At 46.5% G+C, this 20,781-nt stretch overlaps 1 protein-coding gene across 1 annotated transcript in view; it reads right to left on the bottom strand.

Annotated features, from left to right (window-relative positions):
* Window positions 1-606: 606 nt before the first annotated feature.
* LOC149327165 (RRP12-like protein) overlaps window positions 607-20,781 on the bottom strand; it is a 44,664-nt gene continuing 24,489 nt past the window's right edge. The window contains exons 21-30 of the mRNA XM_089563791.1: window positions 19,447-19,604; window positions 18,923-19,014; window positions 14,527-14,685; window positions 11,012-11,169; window positions 10,751-10,864; window positions 10,613-10,674; window positions 6,873-6,936; window positions 6,755-6,789; window positions 5,489-5,568; window positions 607-5,286 (exon numbers count right to left, since the gene is read on the bottom strand). Of these exons, the coding sequence (XP_089419917.1) occupies window positions 5,271-5,286; window positions 5,489-5,568; window positions 6,755-6,789; window positions 6,873-6,936; window positions 10,613-10,674; window positions 10,751-10,864; window positions 11,012-11,169; window positions 14,527-14,685; window positions 18,923-19,014; window positions 19,447-19,604 (938 nt within the window). The 3' untranslated portion in view covers window positions 607-5,270. The remainder of the gene's footprint in view (window positions 5,287-5,488; window positions 5,569-6,754; window positions 6,790-6,872; window positions 6,937-10,612; window positions 10,675-10,750; window positions 10,865-11,011; window positions 11,170-14,526; window positions 14,686-18,922; window positions 19,015-19,446; window positions 19,605-20,781) is intronic.

Genomic DNA, 20,781 nt, shown 5'->3' with positions numbered 1-20,781 from the left:
AGACAAGGGCTCCACACTTTTCCAAAATGGCAGCTGCGAGCAAAGTGTGCAGCTTTTCTCCTGCCGCAACGTGAGGAATATATTTATTATGGCAAGCTTTTTGCCCAATTGGTGCAAAGTTATGCACAGCTAAATAAAATGCCTTCAATTCATGCTACCAGTTCAGTGTTTTGGTCAGCTGCATCTGCCATGCCACAGTAGACTACCTGCACAGAGGGTAGGAAGACATTCGAAAGCACAGGAACGCTGTTTACTGGCAGTTCACTCCATAACAAAATGTGTGGAACATCCTGCTAAAGCATAAGCACACTGAAAACATGGTGACAACAATGAAAAATGAAGATGCACGCACAAACTTAACACTTTATTAAAACTTTTTCATAACTTAAGTTAAACACACAAGCATTTTATTTACTAGCACTTTTCTTCAAATTTGCTGCTCTCTTTTTCTGTCCTTTTTGGGCTCCTTTGTGTGCTGCTGCAAGCAGTCTCTTGAATGCCGCAGGCTTCCTGTTGTGTATCGTGGTGCTGCCGCTCCAACTGTGTATCGCACTACTGCCGCTCCAAGCGCCGCTTCCCGTATAGTACCTTCTGTCTGGCCTGAGCATCGTATTTCGCTCAACACCTCATCCCCGCGTCTCCGCGGCTCTTCGGTCCTGGCACGTACCATATGCATGTACGAAGCTACACGCGGACACTGAACTCTCTGCACTCTCTCTCTCTATCCCGACTGTCTGCCCCGCTTGTACGCTTTCTCTGAATAAACAGTTTTGACTCAGACTCCGACTGGAGAGCACATCACTGGCGACGAGGACGGGATCGCCGTGATCTCGAGCGCGCAATTGCAGTCAATACTGACCGCCTCAGGCAAAGCTCCTGGATTCGCTCCAGCCCTGCACGTCCGTCGACATGGCAGCGCTTCTGCCTTCGGCCACGATTGGAGAATTCTCGCCCGCCGAGCCTTCCTCCTGGCCAGTCTACTTAGAACGCCTCGAGTTCTACTTTCAAGCCCACGACATCCAGTCCGATGAGAAGAAAAGGGCTTTCCTCTGCAGCGTATGTGGCGTCGACGCGTATACACTGCTGCGCTCACTCTGCGCACCCAAGGCACCTTCGGAGGTTCCCTTCTCAGAAATCGTTTCCTTGCTCGACACCCACTTCATCGGGAAACCTTCTGTCACCATGGAACGATTCTGCTTCAACAATCGAGACCAGCAACCTGGTGAATCGGTGCCGAATATTTCGCCGCTCTTAGACTGTTAGCTCGCCACTGCGAGTTCGGGGATTGGCTGGACCGTCTTCTTTGCGACCGCCTAGTCTGTGGCCTGCGTGAAGAGCCTATCCAAAGACGTCTCCTGGCTGAACCGGACCTCAAGCTGTCGAAGGCCATCCTACTGGCACGTGCTGCGGAAGAAGCAGCAGCCAAGACAGAAGAGGTTCGCCGCTCAAGGGTCCCCTCAGAAACGCATCAATTGCAACGGAACCCCAAGCGCCCGGACGTCAAGCCCGCCAACCATCCTCCGAGTCATCAATGTTGGCGTTGCACCGGCGAGCATGACGCTGGTACTTGCTCCTATCATTCCGCCATCTGTCGCTATTGTGGCAACAAAGGTCACCTGGAGAAGGCCTGCAGGAAGAAGGCAGCAAAAGAAAAAACTTCCAAGCCTGGTCAACACCGAAAGGAGTTTTCTCGCAAAAACAAGTACTCTCGTGGACGCAACCATCAGATTTTGCAATCAGCTGATCCAGCTCAAGACGTAAACTCTATGGCATCAGTCAGCTTTCATCGGGAATTTCAAGACCGCAAGTCTACGAGTGGTGCCAACACCATCACTTCTCCGGCAGTCTGCGTGGACGTCCTGATAAACAGTAGGCCTCTAACCATGGAGGTTGACTCCGGGGCCGCCTGCACCATCATCAGCGAGAGGACCATGGAGAAACTTCGGCTGTCAAAGCAAGACCTAAGGCCATCCTCTCTACAGCTGCGCTCCTATACAAGGGAAAGCTTGGAGATTCTGGGATCATTGGAAGTTGCCGTCTCATACAGAACGAAGAGCACTCGCCTTCAACTTCTCGTTGTCCAAGGAAATGGCACCAGCCTGTTGGGGAGAGACTGGTTTTCGGCGTTGGGAATATCGCTCTGCGGAATAAACCACGCATCTCAAATCGAAGTTCCGCTAGCCTTGCTGAACGCCGTCTCTGAATACCCAGAAGTCTTCGTTGAAGGACTAGGGAAGAGCAAGGGACCATCCGTTCATATCGAGCTCAAGGCTGAAATCGCTCCCATCTTCAGGAAAGCACGTCAAGTTCCGGTGGCTCTACTGCCCAAGGTAGACGAAGCCATCGACATTCTTGTACAGGAAGGCGTCTACCAGCCCGTGCGATCCTCCCGATGGGCGACACCGGTAGTCTGCGTCGTTAAGAAGAACGGCAAGATCAGGCTGTGTGGTGATTACAAAAGCACCGTTAACCAAGCAATCAAGATGGAAACATATCCTCTTCCAACCATCGATCAGCTTTTTTCAAACCTTGCGGGGTGCACTGTATTCTCACAACTAGACCTCAATCAAGCCTACCAGCAGCTTGCCGTGGACAGTGACACAGCCGATCTGCTAACAGTCAATACGCACCGGGGACTGTTCAAAGTTACTCGCCTGCCGTTCGGAGTGTCGTCCGCCGTAGCCATATTTCAGCGCTACATGGAAGAGCTCCTCTTGGGACTACCTGGGGTCCACGCGTACCTGGATGATATTATAGTGGGAGGTCAAGATGCCTACGAGCATAACAAACACCTGCGAGATGTGCTGAAACGCATAAGTGACGACAACATTCGCCTGAGCCGAGAGAAATGCACCTTCGGCATGCCGGAAGCAACCTTCCTTGGATACCGCATTGATGCTGCCGGTATTCATCCGACCGAAGAAAAGGTCGAAGCCCTTAAAGAAGCTCCCAGTCCAAGGAACAAGCAGCAACTTCAGTCTTTTCTCGGACTGCTCAACTTCTACAACAGATACTTGCACGGTGCAGCTCACGCCCTCGAGCCTCTATACCGTCTGCTTGCAAAGGATCAGACGTGGAGATGGCGCAAAGAAGAAGCCGACGCTTTCAAGCACGCCAAGGAACTTATACAGACATCCGATGTCTTAGTCCACTACGACGTGCACAAGCCGCTCACGCTTGCCTGCGATGCGTCTGCCTACGGCACAGGATTTGTCCTTAGTCACGAAGACTCTACCGGACAAGAATCTCCAATTGCATTCGGTTCCCTTACTTTGAGCTCGACCGAAAGGAACTACTCTCAGACAGACCGAGAAGCTATGGTTGTCATTTCCGGTGTCAAGAAGTTCCACCAATATCTGTATGGCAGACACTTCAAGGTCTATACTGACCACAAGCCGTTGCTGGGCCTGCTGCATCACAGTCGTCCAATACCTAGCGTACTTTCACCGAGGATGCTTCGATGGAATTTACTCCTCGCACAGTACGACTATGAGCTCATCTACCGACCAGGACGTCAAATGGGCAATGCTGATTCACTCAGCCGCCTGCCGCTGCCCTCCACAAATGCCAAAAGTCCCATCATGACAGATGTCCTGCTGCTCGAAAACCCCCCAGAAGCCTTTGCAGATGCATCCAAGATTTCTCAGCTGACAAGGAAGGACCGTTTGTTGTCGCGAGTACTCAAGTGGATTCGTACCGGATGGCCAGCAAAGGTAGAGGACCAGTTCCAACCTTACTTCGTGCGCCGCGACGAACTCTCCGCTTATCGTGATTGCATTCTGTGGGGCTCCCGAGTCGTGATTCCACCGCAACTCCACATGGAAGTGCTTGAGCAACTTCACTCATCACACCCAGGAATTGTTCACATGAAGGGACTCGCGCGAGGTTACGTCTGGTGGCCGAAACTCGACAGCGATGTGGAGAACACCGTCCGTGCGTGTGAGACCTGCCAAGAATCCAGGAATGCTCCACCCCGCGCTGCAGTCCATCCCTGGGAGCAGACTACGAGACCGTGGTCTAGGCTGCACGTGGACTTCGCTGGACCAGTCCAAGGCAAGACATTTCTTATCGTCGTGGACTCGTTGTCAAAATGGCTAGAGGTCGTTGTGGTGAGGACAACTTCAGCTGCACTTGTTGTCCGAGAACTCAGACGGCTGTTCGCCACACACGGACTTCCCGACGTCGTCGTATCTGACAACGGTTCTGCATTCACATCAGCTGAATTCTGGCAGTTCCTCGCCAGGAACAACGTTCGTCAAGCTTTAGTCGCACCCTACCACCCGTCTTCTAACGGACAGACCGAACGCTTCGTTCAGGAAACGAAGAAAGCTCTTAAGCGACTGAAAGGGGGTGACATCGAACTTCAGCTCAGTCGTTTCCTGTTCCAGTAGCACTTGCTGCCCTGCACGACTACAGGAAGAAGCCCGGCGGAGCTACTGTTCTCGCGTCAGCTAAAGGTTGCCCTAGACTACTTGCACCCTGATTCTCAGGAAGGCAACTTGAGACGCGACCAGTTGTCGCAGAAACTCCGCGCTGCACCAACCCGCAAGTTTGAGCCTGGTGACTCAGTCTTTGCTAGGAATTTTTCGCCACATGGGTCTCGGTGGCTTCCCGCGATCATCCGCTCCTGCAAAGGACCTGTGTCCTATGAAGTCGAACTCCTGGACGGTACGTCCTGGCGTAGGCACGTCGACCACCTTAGAAAGAGGGATTATAACCTACCCGATCTTTCTCACCGTGCACCTGAACTCAAAATGCCTGAGCCGCATTCAGAGTCAGAAGACCAGGACGAAGAACCCACTAGCACTTCGGCCGAGCCAGACGCCGACTCACCAGAACCCGGGCACAGCCGCTCCAACTCGGAGAACACGGACACCTCCGACAGAATTCCTCCGGCGACCGGCACCGTTCCTCGATGCTCCGCCCGAGAGAGGAAGTTTCCTTCTCACCTCCGAGACTACTACGTCTAAGGGGGGAGGAGTGTTGTGTATCGTGGTGCTGCCGCTCCAATTGTCTATCGCACTACCACCGCTCCAAGCGCCGCTTCCCGTATAGTACCTACTGTCTGGCCTGAGCATCGTATTTCGCTCAACACCTCATCCCCGCGTCTCCGCGGCTCTTCGGTCCTGGCACGTACCATATGCATGTACGAAGCTACACGCGGACACTGAACTCTCTGCACTCTCTCTCTCTCTATCCCGACTGTCTGCCCCGCTTGTAAGCTTTCTCTGAATAAACAGTTTTGCCTCAGACTCCGACTGGAGAACACATCACTTCCTTTTGAACCTGGAACCAAATCCAAAACGCAAACAAAAAGACTTTAGTAATGCATATGAGCACCAATTTTATAGCAAGCACAATGCAATGCTGACTGCGTCAAATCTCTTCAGGCACACTGGCAGGGTACTTCGGAACTGCAAGTGCCAAATTTTAATAGACATTTTACTTGTAACAATGCTGGAAGAATGACAACCTGTTTGTAACCTACCGTTTGTTGAGTGACGTCCTGCTCAATGGCACGTAAGTGTAAGGCTCCAATCTGCCCTTCCTGGCATCACCATCGGATGCCTGCGCATAAAAGTGATAAGTCAACTGTAAAGGCGTCTTTACTGCAATCTAGTACAAACAAGGGAATTATTACAATTAGCATCCACATCAGCACAACTGCAGACTAATTCCCCCCCCCTTTTTTTGTAGGCATATTTGAATAGTGAATTTTTAATCTGAAGGGAATAGTGTTCAAAGCAAAGATTAGATTACATAGGAATAGCACATGACGAAAGAATGGGTTGGTAGAATTCACTACGCAACTGAAATGAAAACTTTAAAAAGCCTTAAAAGCCGCATCAAAAGAGTCTATATTCTTCAATCATCAGTCTCAAGCCATGCTATTTGTTACCTACTGCGTGTACCAATCAGAAGACACGGGACTTCTGGGTTGGGTCCTTGCATGGACCAACCTCGTAACGTTGCATACTTCAGTGCTCCAGACAAGAGACTGGTCAGCATGGGCCAGCACGAGGAGACCAGAGGATGCTCTCTTCCCCGTGCAGAGAGGCGTGGGGTGCACCTTTCCTTTGTAGAGAGCATGTTTAAAGTATTCTTCTGAGGCGAGTACTTTCATCCTAATATGCGAAAAGGGTGCGGAGAAGCACCGCGACGGCGCACCCTTGTGCAAAAATCACGAGTACAAGAAAATGGCTGAGCTCTTCTAAGCGAAGACTGTGCACCTGCGTCAAAACGCTTCAAGGTCTTATCGCAGCACCTATAGTAACTGGCATTTCACCTCCGATTTCAACCTTTGAAGGATGTAAACAATGTATCGCTGGCTTATGTTGGTGTCTTGGAACACCACAAAATATGGAAGCTAACGGTGACAGAGTGCCTGCCTCTGAAATGTTGTACTATTTCCGCATTCATATCTTTTTCATCTTCATCTTTCAGGCCATCCGTACAGCAGGTGCAGCACAGTTCCCACCACAGCATGTTCGCTTTCGCAATTGGACTTTGTTCCGCCGCGCCGTATGCAAGACAGATGCAGACATCCAGACTGGTATGATCACGTTCAAGGGTCAGGGCATGCATAGGACCATCGACTGCTTCTTTCAACAGCTTATAGTCCTGAATTCTCAAACTTCAAAAATATCCCAAGTTTTCGAATATCACATCACTTCAAATACCAAATTCGAATATTCGCACAACCCTACACAAGAGGTGGGGAAGCACACGTGCATGCTTTATACAGGCTCCTTACTTTGTCTGTTTTCTTCTTCTTGGAGGGTCCACCACCTACGTAACAACGAACAGGAGGATATATATAGTAGGTATTAGTCCACTGGCACAGCGCACCGGCAAAAATTGAATAAACATACCACTTCCTGTTCCCGATGTCTTGGCACGATCACCTGTATCCAGTGGCATCTTCCGCTTCTTGGCCTAGAACGTATGTTAACCTAGGATTATTAATGCTAGCCCAGAATTTACTTATTTGTCTGGACATTTCTGAAAGACTAACAGGCATGCTCATTCTTCCCAGAGTAACTCAAGACAAACAATATAAACAGTGTACGAGCACTAATAACTCTCAAGCACAACAGGAAATGTGCAGAAGAGGTTTAAGACAGGCAACGCTATATGACTGACATGGCTTGGATGATCTTGTCTTATACTGACAGCTTTGAAAGGGACACTGAGGACAATTGTATCTTTTATAGCAAAATTATCGGTGGCATTTCGTAGCTTTGTTGCTGCCTATCCAGCAGCAAATGACTTATTGTTAAAAGATTTGGATTCGAAGTTGAAAAAATTCAGCACACACACACACACTCAAGACTGCTCACGCGAGGGAATGGGAAAGCACTGATGGTTCACTGTTCAGGCACGAACACACAACCGGCCGCAATGGATCCAGGGGCAAAATGTGACTTACAACACCACTCTGAACACTGTACAGCAAACGGTTGCAACACAATTCTGATTACGAAGCCTGGGAAGGTGCATATGTCATTGGTTCGAATCCCTGTCGCAAGCTAGCCTCCAACTTGACAAGCACATGCAAGCTATATGCAAAGAGGCAATCAGAAATCTTATGACCACCTGGAACACTGCACGACAAATGACTTGCATCACAATTTTGTGATGCAATTTTGTGACTTGTGTACCAAAAAAACTCGTCCCACATCGAGGTCGACCTGTGGAGAGTATATATAGACAAACAACATGTACAGAATTGTCTGAAGTGGCGGTGCTCGGCTTGTGTGCATCATACAGCCGATTGATGATGTCACCCTATTTTTCTTGCCATCACTGGGATTTTCTGTACCATTTGCAAGTACACACACACGCGCCACTGGCTTTTCTCGTAATGGGACTAGTAGTAATGCTTTCACATTATAATTTTTCCCCGCCGCTCTGATGACAAAATAACTGAAAAGTGATGTAAACAGGGCCTCCATGATAGCTGGCTGAGAGCGGTGCAGCCTAGCAGCAGCCGAAATGAATATTGCTGGCCAGACATTGAAGATGTTTCTATCGGATGTCGCTACCGTCACTTCGTTTACTTTTGCACCAGCGACACGATGGATCCAGATCCCAGCAGCGAAGTTCTCGCAAGGAACTGTGGCCTACACTTCAGTCAACTCAACCCCATATAGTGAGCGCTGCTTTTGACGACTAAGGTGGCAGGTCTAGCAGGATAGTCCGAGCACCTAGGAGTCTGAAGCAAGCCAAGCTACTGGTCCGGCAGCAGTCACTGCCACGACTGACGAGTAGAGACTGGTACGTAAGGACATTTAGATTCTGCAATAATCTTCGCTGCGCTGGTTGTGCCACCCAGAGTCTTGGTACCCTGACGAAGCGAACATGCTGAGCAGTGCGTTTGCTGACGTGGAGGCTGGTGCAACATTAGGTAGACATGGTGCTTTCTTAGTCGCAGGTGTACGCCGCAGCATGAAATTCATCCGAGGAGTACTTAAGAAGGGCACTTGAAAGTTCCTCTGATCTGCACTTTTAAATCAAAGCGCAGAACCATGTGGGCATGGAAAGCGCATAGCCGTGAAGCACCAATACATACCGAAACTCAGCTGGCCGCCTGTTGCTCCGCCAAGTATCGGCTTTCTTTGGCTTCTAGTATTCAGGTTATCTTTTTTCAGTCTTTCTTTCTTCTGTGATAAAAGTGCACTATACTTCGTTTCATACATAGCAGGCAACGTTGCCAAAGCTAGCGTGCCTCTTCGTGCAGGCTAAGTCTGTGTCCAAAAAGTAGTTCGCCATGCAACCGAATGTGCTTCAACATATATATATTTCATTGCGACAAACCTTAAGTGACACGACTGGCACCTCTTGGACTGTTTTGCCTCTTTCGACACTTTCGTGCCGAGACTTGTATAGAGATTTCAAGATGCAATAATTACACGTACGGTATGATATGCGGTTGGCAGGGTAAACTGCTCCTATTCAATCCGCATCCAAGTAGTTCACACTCAGTAAAAATTATAGCCACAGGACCTGAACATTAAGCGCCGCAACACGCTGACCGCGATTTTCAATGCTATCACATCTATTATATCACTCTTGTTTTTGTCCAAACATTCGCCAGAGTTTTGAGAACAGATGATATGTGGCGGAGTAAAATGATTTCGCGGACGCGCTACTTCCGCAGCCTCTGCAGCGTTGCCTGCTATGTATGACACTGAGTATAGTGGTTTCCAAACAAAACATATCCAAGCGCGTAACCTTCATGTACACTTGTCAGCCTCAGATTAGTACTGTTTTTGGCTATTCGTCATTACACTTGTACTTGCAAGACCTGCCTGTGGTGACGATGCCTGTACAGTCAAGCCCACTTATAACAATATTCAAGTGCCATGGAAATACCATTGTTATAACCATTAATTGTTATAACAGGGTTGTGCCAAAAAAAAAAGAAAGATGACAAGCTTCACAGCATTTATTGACAGTAAATACCCGGAGGGGTTTGATTGTTCTAATGCCTGTAAAATCTCGTTAATTTGAACCTCAGGGGTGGGATAAATATTCATCATTCACCAATGACCAAAGCACCGCTATCACTGCACTGGCGGGAGCTTCGCGCACCTCCACGTCACAGGAATCAAGCCGGCTTTCTAGAAGTGATTCTTACTGGAAATTCAAGAAGCATTCAGAGCCAAGGGTGCTGGGAGAGCTGACAAGAGAAAAACTGCTGGCTGTATGCACGCGCACTGCACTGACTGATTGGGAGTACGCATGGCGCGCATAGCCAATGCAGCAATGGAGCAGCTCGCCTGACACAATAACGCCTGCCACCCTGGGACACGTGAAATTTGAGAAGCGGGGACCACGGGAAAGTTAGCGAAGAATAGAGCAAGATGGGGTAACTCATGCGCTGCTGGTGCCAGCCGTAGCTTGGAGCGACGCACCTCTCAGAAACGTTAATAATGGACTGCTCCGCCAAAGCCCCCTACGATGCTCCCTACTTTCTTTCCTGCATGGGCCTTTTGCGCAGGGGAACGCATCCGTCGTTTCTCCTGCCTGTGTCATTGCAACACGAAGGCATCCTCGGCACGCCCGGTGGCAGCGTTTTCGAGTGCATAGTCACGGGTTCTTTTGCTTTCACGGCGTTGCTGTGCCGGCTCAGTCCGTTGGTTGACCCACACACGCGCGCTTGTGTTGAAAGCATGATTTTGCTGGTGTGGTTGTAGCATTTCCATGTTTTTTTTCTATAATGGTTGACACTCTGTTACCAGATTTAATTGTTATAACCAATAATATGCCTTGAAAGCATTGCTATAAGCAGTTTATTTTACCATAGAACATATGATAAAGCTGACAGTGCCGTGACTGAGCATTGTTATATCCAATATATTGTTATAACCAGTATTGTTATAAGTGGGCCTGACTGTATTTTAGTTCTTGTTCTTTTCTACTTTACAAAAGCTTTGTTTAAAAAAAAAACTGGTCTCTTCATGGTTAGGAGCTGGTATATTCTATTGATACAAGCCAACTTCAATTTCTCCTCAGTGTCCCTTTAAACCTCTTTTTTAAGCAGTGTTCTCAGGATGCAACAATTCTGTTCCCACGATTCCAGGTAATTATATGGTTGACAGCCACTGACCTTGTAGTGAGAAAGTGCCTCCAGAAGATTGTTAGCTGCTTCTTCAGTGTCACTTGCTGGCTCTACAAAAAACAACATTTGATGGTATCAGTGAATTCACATAGTGCCCACAGTCTGAGCCAATGACAAACCACTCACCACCTTTCTTTTGAGCTTTTGCAGACTCTGGATCCACAATAAGCAGTCGCCCATCATTGGTAACTTCAAAGGGACATTTTTCCCTGCTTTTCGGCGCTGCCTTGGGGTCAGTAGCTGTATGTGATAAGCAACACGTAAATATTACGATGCCTAGAAGCTACTAAGGACTGCTATAGGAACTATGTAAACACTGCGCGAAAATAGGCATGTTTTTTAATCTTAAGGCAAACAAAAAATGCCCCGACATTCACGAACACATACACAGTATCTGTTTTCCAGCAGATGTGTCCAGGAAGTCGACAATGTCGTCTTCTCCCTGCTCCTCAATCCATGCACCTGCAGCCACTTTGGTCTTTCCGCTTCTGTTGCCAACTTCATCTGATTCATCTTCACTGCTGCTCTGCAAAATCTGCTCTATCCTAAGAGAAGATCAAAGGCAGCTTTCAATGATCTTGCACTTAACTTGCATGCTCTTGTACTTTCAGACAATACATGGAAGTAAACTTTTCTGTAAACTAGTGCAGTTTTTGTTTTACCTAATATCTACATTTTTTTTTCGAGTGAGGTATTAATATGCCACCCAGAAGTTCAAACAGCATAAACTTATTTTAATGTGGGCCTTCCACTAATCAGCCCAAATGCAGGACAAAGGCCTCACCCATTGTTCTCCACTTACCCTCCACCACCAGCTGTTGCCACCCTCACAATCTCATCTCTCTTTGCTGCTCCCGGCAACATTTACTTTTTCTCGGAATTGCTCCATTACCCACACGACCATTGATTTATCTGTTCTTTACATTGAATGCTTCACCCATGTCTTCTTGATTTCAACTAGGATATCACCTATGCAGGTTTAATGCCTTATCCGCCTTGCTCTTCACTACCTCTAATTACATGCGACTGCATTTTGCATTCCTTTAAGCGGGGATGCGGGTCATGAGATCACAAAAAATATCCATCCTCAAAACTATCCCAAAGTGTAAAAAAAAATGAATATTTTCGAGAGTCACGCTACCAAAGAACGAAACGAGAGATTTGAAATGACGTTCCACTCCACGCGATCCCGAACAGCTCTTCAACCGCCGTTTTGCTTCCATTTAAAAGCTACTTACGCACCCTTACGTTTAGCACTTTCTAAAGATGGCATCACAGCAATGCAGCCAATGCTGAAGCCATTTTCCTATGACTCAATCAGTGCACATAGACTAAGTCTTCTTACCTCTGTTCGTGATTTTACAAATACTAGCTCTGCCTAACGGGCTTTTTCTCTGGTTTGCCCTGGGAAATTGAAATGAGCTTGGTATCAATTTATTTGAGAGGAGTACAACTGTGCAGTGACTCTATATTCACTAGCTTTTACATTTTATACCAATTTTGTAAATTCTATTCATAGGTTTTTTTTAGCAATATAGTTTTACTGAGGCAAATGTTAAAAACAGCACCACCACATAAAATGCACATTTGGTGATAAGATTCTGATATTTTTTATGTTAATGGCCTGTAATGAAAAGCCCAAATAAAACTCCTTAAAATCACATTCTCGGAGAGCTATTGAAAATCAATTTGATTATTCGGAATACATTATAAAGCCCTACTTTATGGTAATTATGATAACGATCATGCTGTAATGGTGTGGTGTCAATTGACACTGCAACACAAATATTCTGCTCGCACCTCTGTAACGGACGAATATGCTAATAATTTTTAACAGGACAGTTCTGGCAGAATCGCTGCTGCTACCAGCATCGCTGTTACGCATTTTATTCAGCTGCGGTGTCTAAGGAAGAAGACACAGCAGCATGATAGGCATGGGGTGAAGAAGCCAAGGCATAGCAAATTTGTACATATCTCACTAACCACTAATTCTATCCAAGCTCATATCCACGCCGTTAATATTCCTGAATGCGTAGAAGCTGCGTTGCAACATTTTTGACATGTGCAATTTTGACATCACCAGGGCTCAACGGTTGACAGTGGTGGCCGTTAAGTGGTTATAGGCAATCTTTCAGAGGAAGTTCAGCTAGCCTTTTTGCGGATACTCCAACAGTGATGAGCTTGTTGGACTGCTGACATGAATATTCCTCATAGCAAATAGACAAAATATTAAAATTTTCACTATCCTAGAAGGTGAGTGTTGGGATCGAGCCTGAAAATGACAATGCAGGCACCTCACACACTGCCGCTCATGCAGCAATGCAGCATGTTTGACTTTTCCTAGAAATTCTCTCTCATCCATCACCTGGAACGCAAGCCCGTCACCAATAAGAACGAGAAAAAATGACATAACTCAAGGTTAACAGGAGAGAGCGGCGTGTTTTGTGGCAACTGCAAGATCAATCTATCCCTTACAAAGTAAAACAAACTTCTTTAGAGTTATCCGCACTGCTAAATAAAGAAATTTTTTCATTCACTTCTGTGTTATGAATTGTGGTAACCAATTTCATTTTATTTCCTTAAAGGCCCCATGCCTGGGGTATTACATAAGGGGTGGTAACATAACAATGCGGCCCCTTTCGCATTTTGAACCAACCGAGCCCTAATGTCCTATAGTGACATACCTGTAAATAAATACTTGCACCACGAGCTTTAAATTTTTACTATGTTGTTATGGAACCTTACACACTGTAAAAACAGAGCAAAAAATCTGACCAAAATAAAAAGGCCAAAAAAGGCCAAAAAGGCCAAAAAAAGCATTCTTTCCTGTGCAGGCGATTTTCCTAATTTCAATCGGATTAAACGTCCCGGCTCCCGTCTTTTTTTGAACTCATCGCTGACGGTAGGAGGAGTCAACCAACGCGTGGAATGCCTTAACACCAGTCCCGTGTCAGCTTGCTGCTCTGCCATCGGCAGAGTGATAGATGGAGATCGCCGAAACCAGACAGTCCACGCGCATTTTTATTTCCGTGGGCCTAATTTGCAGCTATGCTGTCTGACTGCACCTATTTATTCATGGAAACCTAAAAAACCAAATAAAAGCGAAAGCAAAGCCACCACGCGACTGCCTGAAAGGCACTCCATGCATTCGTTGACTCCTCCTACCGTTAGCAGTGAATTAAAAAGGCGGGAGCCAGGACATTTAATCAAATCGGCCGCACAGGACAATAATTCAATGTTTCTAAGAATGCTCGGACCATGTAGATCGAGTTCCCATGATAAAAGGATGAGTTCAGATTCCTCTTTAGTGCACCTTTAAATTGCCTATTACACCCAAAATGAGGTGGCATTTCTATGTGCACCACCAAATGGCACAGTGAGCTGTACAGAGGCTCAGTGTGCAAGGAGCAATTTCATTACAATGCGAGAGTGTGGGAAATGTCCTCTTATGTGTGGGCTCTGGGAAGATGCCCGACTATAATGGCGCAGCACAGCAAAACAAAAGTTTTCCTGTAAATAAGAAATGACATACTGCCAAGAATACAAACCAACTGTGTAATGGAACACCTTGGAGAGTTGCATTATGGTCAAAAAATTTTATTACAGAGGGTACACTTTCCTTTCAATGGTAGTTTGCTTAGCTGGTACGAGTTTGTGCTTTCAGACAAAGCATAGCCTTTCGTTTCTATTAATAAAAGCATCACAGACAAGCATTTCACTTGCCAGTACTACATGGAAGAGAACCCGGAGAGTTGCAACATGTTCCTAAGCTTGGCCAGGCCTCAGCTAGTAATCGTACTGTGATCACAGCAAAGATCTACAGGCTGCATGGGCTAACTTTGTCAAGCCGCTTAAATTGCAAAGCACTTCGCAGCACAAAATCAATAAACGCAGCAACTTACCCTTCAGCACTGGCTTTCCCAGGTACTGCCGAGTTCGCCACATCATCTTCCTGTATCTCTCTGGCCTTCTTCTTTCGCTTCTTGCGCTGCTCTAACTTGCGGATCCTCACAGCCAGCTTTCGGTACGATCCAGGCAGCAGTCCCACAATGTTTTCATACCTGGCAATCAAAACAGGTGCTGTTAGGGGAGCCCCATGCAACCTGCTCACAGGAATGAATCCAGAGCCATGGAATCCATTACAACTGCTGCACCATTGAGGAAGAACACAGGTGCAGAAAGTCGTACAGCATGCCAAATTAATGCTGTGAACATACACTGACCACATGGGGTTCTTCATAGGTGCAATGGTCCCCTGGGCCTTTGTCAAGCTGTGTTCACAGCTTTTAGCCCAGGCTGACCAACCAGATTTTTCTGGTGAATAAACTGTTTTGATTGACTGATTGATTGTCACTCCTTTGCAGCTGACAGATGCTCCCATTGCAAACCCTTGTGCACATACGGCATAGAGCTGTGCCATGCCAATAACCTGATTTATCCGACCTTAGCTGCTGCCTATAAGCCAGCTGAAAATACAGCCGAACCATGCTGTTATGCTCCCAGATGCTGCGTTTTGCCAGCTGCTATGTTTTTGTGAGCCAGTGCATGCATTACATAGCATTCCAGTGCATGCCAGTGCATTCCATAGAGATGCATGCAATACGAACTCTGCTGTTACATTGCAATATCACCAATGTCACTTTGCGATAGTGCTTTACCACAAGCTGGCATTGTGACAGCCTATGTTTAGTGCGTCTGGAGGGTAAAGTTGCACTGGCCAAAGTGGTACTCCATTGGCACTTGGCCGCCATATTGTTAGGTGGCTAAACGTAAAATCCCCATGGCTGGAGTGCATTGTGCAGAATTTCTGACGTTCCAAACACATGAGCAGTGACTACATACGCACATACCACATCCCACTGTGAGCAGCAGCACCAAGTGGCAACGTGCACCTAAAGTCCCTCCATGACGTTTTCTGCCTACCAGGTATGTCAACCTCCCCCCTCTCCCACGCCTCTTCCCCCTCGCATAACTTTCAGACTTCTGGTCTTGGATGAAAGGAAGCGCTGCCATTTTGCTTCTACGTTCTTGGGGCAAGTTTGTGGGGGTTTTACGTCCCAAAGCAACTCAGGCTATGAGGGACGCCGTAGTGAAGGGCTCCGGAAATTTCGACCACCTGCGGTTCTTCAACGTGCACCGACATCGCACAGCACACGGGCCTCTAGAATTTCGCCTCCATCGAAATTCAGCCGCCGTGGCCAGGATCGAACCCGCATCTTTCGGGCCAGCAGCTGAGCGTTATAACCGCTCTGCCGCGGCGGGGTGTGGCTGCGTTGCATCGCTGCTGTTTACATTTATCACCATATTGCTGTCTGGAAGCTACGAAGCTGACCGATGCCTAGGGACAGGGATCAGACCCGATAGCAAAGCAAGTCGGTTAGTCTTCTAGAGGCTGAGAAACAGCCCAGCAGCGTGATAACACAAGGTTTGCTCGAACGCTGAAGTACTATGCATCGAGGCGATTGAGTTTCCTACACGCGAGCAGGTACAAATAGGACACCGACTTGCGGCGGAAAACGGAAATCGGAACTGGAAAAGCCATATGCAGATACGGAAAGAAAGCAGTGGTGCACTTCAAAGTTTGGCGTTACTTAAAAAAGCGCCACCGCAACTGAGGGGCTTTACGTGCAGCCTGCCCATCGTAGACACCGTGAGTGGCGGCGTGTGGCCTGTACATCACAGACGTCTCAATCCCCAGTTGCACGCTATGCACTAAGAGCAGCAAGCGCCACCTATGCAGCCATAAATAAATCTGCACGTCTAAGCATGCCACAGCACCAACTGCCACAGTGCCCAGTATTTTATATGAAGGGGAAAGAGCATTTGCTCCGGTCCTTTCATAAATGATGAATAAAGCTTCATGAAGCTGCAAACATGAAGTTGTGTAGCAAAACTGAAAGTGAGTTTGCATGACTTTACTCAGCATATCGAGAGAAGAGATAAGGAATCCAAAACTAAATGTGATTTGCTTTATGGATATGTATGCATAGAAATAATATTTTGGACCTATTTCTTTAAGGAAATGTAGCTAGAAGCTCTAGTCCAACATAAAATATGGGTGAAAGGCAATAATGCACTGGCTTCCCAATAAAGAAGAAACCACATTAAGATCTAAAAGGACCGAAAGAAAAAAAAAGGTCCGAATTATCGAAAGGTCGAATAGTCGAACGGCTAAAGAACTTTCAGAAACAGTTTTGCGTAGCAGCAAACTTAACTGAAAAAATAGGCAATGGTCATCTGCTTTAAGAGAAAACTGTGCAGCAATGATAATTTTTCGCAATTACGTCACTGTGTACAGCATGCCCACTGGCACAGGTGTGATGCAGCACCGGTGGAGCCTCCTTACAAGTGGAGGTGTCCATGTTATAAGAAGGCTTCGATCGCACAAGCAGCTCCTGACGAGTGCACGTTATTGGTCCATGCGGTCAAAAGAAGGAAAACATTTTCACCCAAACGGCGAGCCGCTTTAAAAAGAATAAGAAAAAAAAGACCAGCGACATGCCAGTTATCGCCCGAACTGGCGCACAGCTGGGCTTAGCTCGCTCTGATAGCACCTCCATTCAGCATGACAACCCCCCCCCCCTCTGAGTTAACCGGTTGGAAGGGCTGAATTTTCTGCTCAAGTGCCATCAGTAACACGACATAGCCAACCTCGGTTGCCACACTTTCGCGTGCCGAGAGCATAGGAGCAAGCTAAAGAGTTTGAATTAACCGAATTTAAGAAAAATCGCAGCATTAATTAAGCGGCTTTAAAATGCATTGAAAATATAGCCAGCCAACCAAAATCTTGAAACTTGTTTGAATTAACTGAAAGTTTGAATTATTGCGAGTCTACCGCACTAGAAGAGTCCATTTACGGCAGGTTTGTTTAAATGACTGAGAGAATCCATCAATAAGTTCTTTTCAAAATAATGCTTCATTAAGTTGTGATGTGGGAGGCTCTTATGTCTGTGTGCCATCCTTTTGTTTCACATGGAGCGAACTCCAGGTACAACAAACTTTCGTTTTGAAACATGAGAGTCCGCTGTACAAGTTTTGACAGTACAGTAAAACCTTGTTCAAAAGAACCCGCTTAAACAGTAGTTTTCGTCTTAAGGGTAGAAAAGTCAAATTCCCGACTCTGCTCCCATTGAAAATAATGCATTTTGTATCCTCATAAACCGCAACAGCTTATTGCATATGTATCACTTAGCACGTACTGTTGCAACATGGACTATTACAAAACAACCACTGTGAAGAAATCACGGTGGTTGTGTTGTCCCGAAGGGCAGCCCGGCAGACTATTGCGACGCAATGACGGCCAAGTCATACAGCCAATGGAAAATCGGTGATGACGAGCGCCACCCGTGGAGCTCTCTTTGCAACAAAAACTAACCAGGCAGTAGCCCTTCAGCAGAGTGCGTCGAGAGTTCGACATCCGCGTCTTGCTGAAGCTGGGACAGAAACACCAAGTGTTCAGAACAAGAGAAAAGCTGAAGATTTCGAATGTGGCACAAAGAAACCAGCGCCGGCTTGCGAGATATGTAGATCTTTCCCTCAGGAATTCAAAGGGCATAACGCACAATATACGATATACTGCTGCATACGAGACTCAAAAACAACCACTCGAAATTGGGGTATTGACTCATATGCGATGCCAGCCTATATGCTTTGCCTGACAGTTGCCCGAGCCGTAGGTAGTACATGCCCCATGCCGATCGATGCCCACTCCTGGCAGGATACATGGAGCTCCGTGTAAAAAACATTAATTCATTTGTAAATTGGTACCGGTAAAAAAAAAAAATCGAACTGCACGCTGTTTACCCAGCTTGCCTACGCTGCCGGTCACATTACTGGATGAACAGTTGCACAGGAGACTTTAGGTAACTTCGGCGCGTGCTGGAATCTGCAACTACAAACCGCTTCACACGCTGTCATGCCATCCTGCGGGGAGCTGTACAACATGGGGCAGGGCGTGAGGTATGGGGGTCAATTTTATTTAGGGTGCATATAGCACATCATGACCTTTGTCGAGTTTTTTTTTTTTTGAGGACGTGTTCATGTAATTTGCGCACCCCCCCCCCTTTTTTTTGAAGCCTTAACTTAAAAAAAGAAGTGCACAAGTGAGGAGAGTAAATACGGTAAATGGGCGATCTTATGCTATTTCAGTTAAGCCATGCTACAGTTTAGTACATACTTTTTTCGAGCTCCAGCCAGCTATGGTTTAACAGGGTTTTACTGTGTCAGTATCCCTCAAAGCTACAAGCTAGTAAAATTGAGGTATTGAAATGCAGCAGTAGGCGATGAATGAATACTCACCCAAACTTGCGAATCAGTTTGGCAAATATGTCTCTCAGCTTCAGACGGAAGTGTTTCCGACAATCTTCAGACATACAGCACAAGTTGGGAATCTGATAGATAAATGCAACAAAATGCAGTTTGACCTTGCTTTTTACACGTACCTTGACTACACAAACAAAACACATATCCGTAAACCGCTGAACATATCTAAGATTTATGAAGACAAGATTTAACAGGATATGGCAAAAAAATGCATAGGCAGTCAACCTTTGCTGCATATGAAGCTATACTGGATCCAGTGAAGTTTGAAAAATGCTAGATAGGATACAGTAACAAAATGCACAGGAACTGACAAAATTTATTAGAGGGACTGTTCCGAGACTAGTGAGTGACACTAATTACAACTATGCAACAAACTTTCTTTACCGTGCAAAGAAAGAAAGAAGGGGGAAGGTTAAACTTTATCTGCACTTGGTCTGCTGTCAGAGGCCAAGCTGTCTGCACCAGGAGCACAGTGCCATCAGCACTTCCCTTAAACTCACCAGTTCTTGCAAATGCTCCGAGAGCTCTTCAGTGCTGAGGATCACAAACAGCATCCGCACAAAGTGAAGAGCTGCCTGCACTATCTCACGATTTGGTGAGGAAACGACAATCTGGACAGACTCCATCACAGCATTCAGAATAGCTCTGCTGTAGGCACCTGCATTATAAAACAAAGCATTTGATGAAGATAAATTCAGGCCCTCTGAAGAGAATTGGCAGTTTCTGAACGGATATACATTACATTCAAAATGGAAATATTTGTAAAGGCAAAAAGGCAGCACACACTTCTTAATTTGGAATAGATAAAAATGAAATTTGTGGTCTCCAGTACATCCTTGCTGAAGAATTTTGGGAGGCGCCTGCCAGTCTATGGCTTCAAGCTACAAATGACTGTTGTCCAAGTTTCGTACTGGTTTCGTAGAACTCTAGTAAGGCTTCGTGAGGCCACTTTAATACAGCAGAGTTTCAATAAATGAAAGTCAGTTCAACAGAATCCCCACTTAAACGGAACGACGGCCCCAGGGTTTGTTGGATGTTTTTTTTTTTATTAAAGGCCTACTGACTAACCTCTGGTCAAAACTATTTTCTACTCTGTGGTTCTGAGGCATTGTTGCCGCAACGAACGGCTGTACGAATTTTTAAAGAACTCTTTACAGTAAAACCTCAACGATACATTTTAAAAAAAAAAGTGGAAAAAACGTATTATCCGGGAGAACGTATGATCCAAACTGCTTCATTTTGAAAAATGAACTGTTCAATGAGGTGCAAAGACATCTGTCGACAATTTCACTCCATAAATGATTATCATTTCTTGGCACAAGATCTGAACAGATCCTTTTTAGCGCCGCAGAATTTAGTACGCTTTGGCTCTGTCTTAAGTGCTAAAGGAACTTTGTAACGCATCTATCAGCAATGACAAAAGTAACCAAAATATATTCGTCAGTTTAGAGATGCTTCGCCCCTTCGCATCTAAGTAATGCGGGGAAGCCACCACGCAAGCTGAATGCAGCGCATCAGGCACATCTTTCATCAAAATTTCTTGAGCATGAAGAGTCACCCCTTGTGCAATCATCTGGTTTGGTTTATGGGGTTCAACATCCAAAAGCTACTCAGGCCGTAGTGAAGGTCTCCGGAAGTTTCCTCCACCTGGAGTTGCAGACACATCGCACAGTACACCAGCCTCTAGAATTTCGCCTCTATCGAAATTTGACTGCCGCGGCCGGGATTGAAAATCCGGTGTTTATTTCAGAATGAAAGTTGGTGATCATAATGTGTCATTCTGCTTGTTCTCTCTGTATACTTCCCAGGTCCCTTTGAGGTTCCTTAAAGAGGTG

This window comes from Amblyomma mixtum, chromosome 10 (genome assembly GCF_055824585.1).
Source record: "Amblyomma mixtum isolate Tamu chromosome 10, ASM5582458v1, whole genome shotgun sequence".
Lineage (NCBI taxonomy): Eukaryota > Metazoa > Arthropoda > Arachnida > Ixodida > Ixodidae > Amblyomma > Amblyomma mixtum.
Note: the sequence above shows the minus strand (reverse complement) of the source record. Positions and strands in the feature narration are given on the sequence as shown.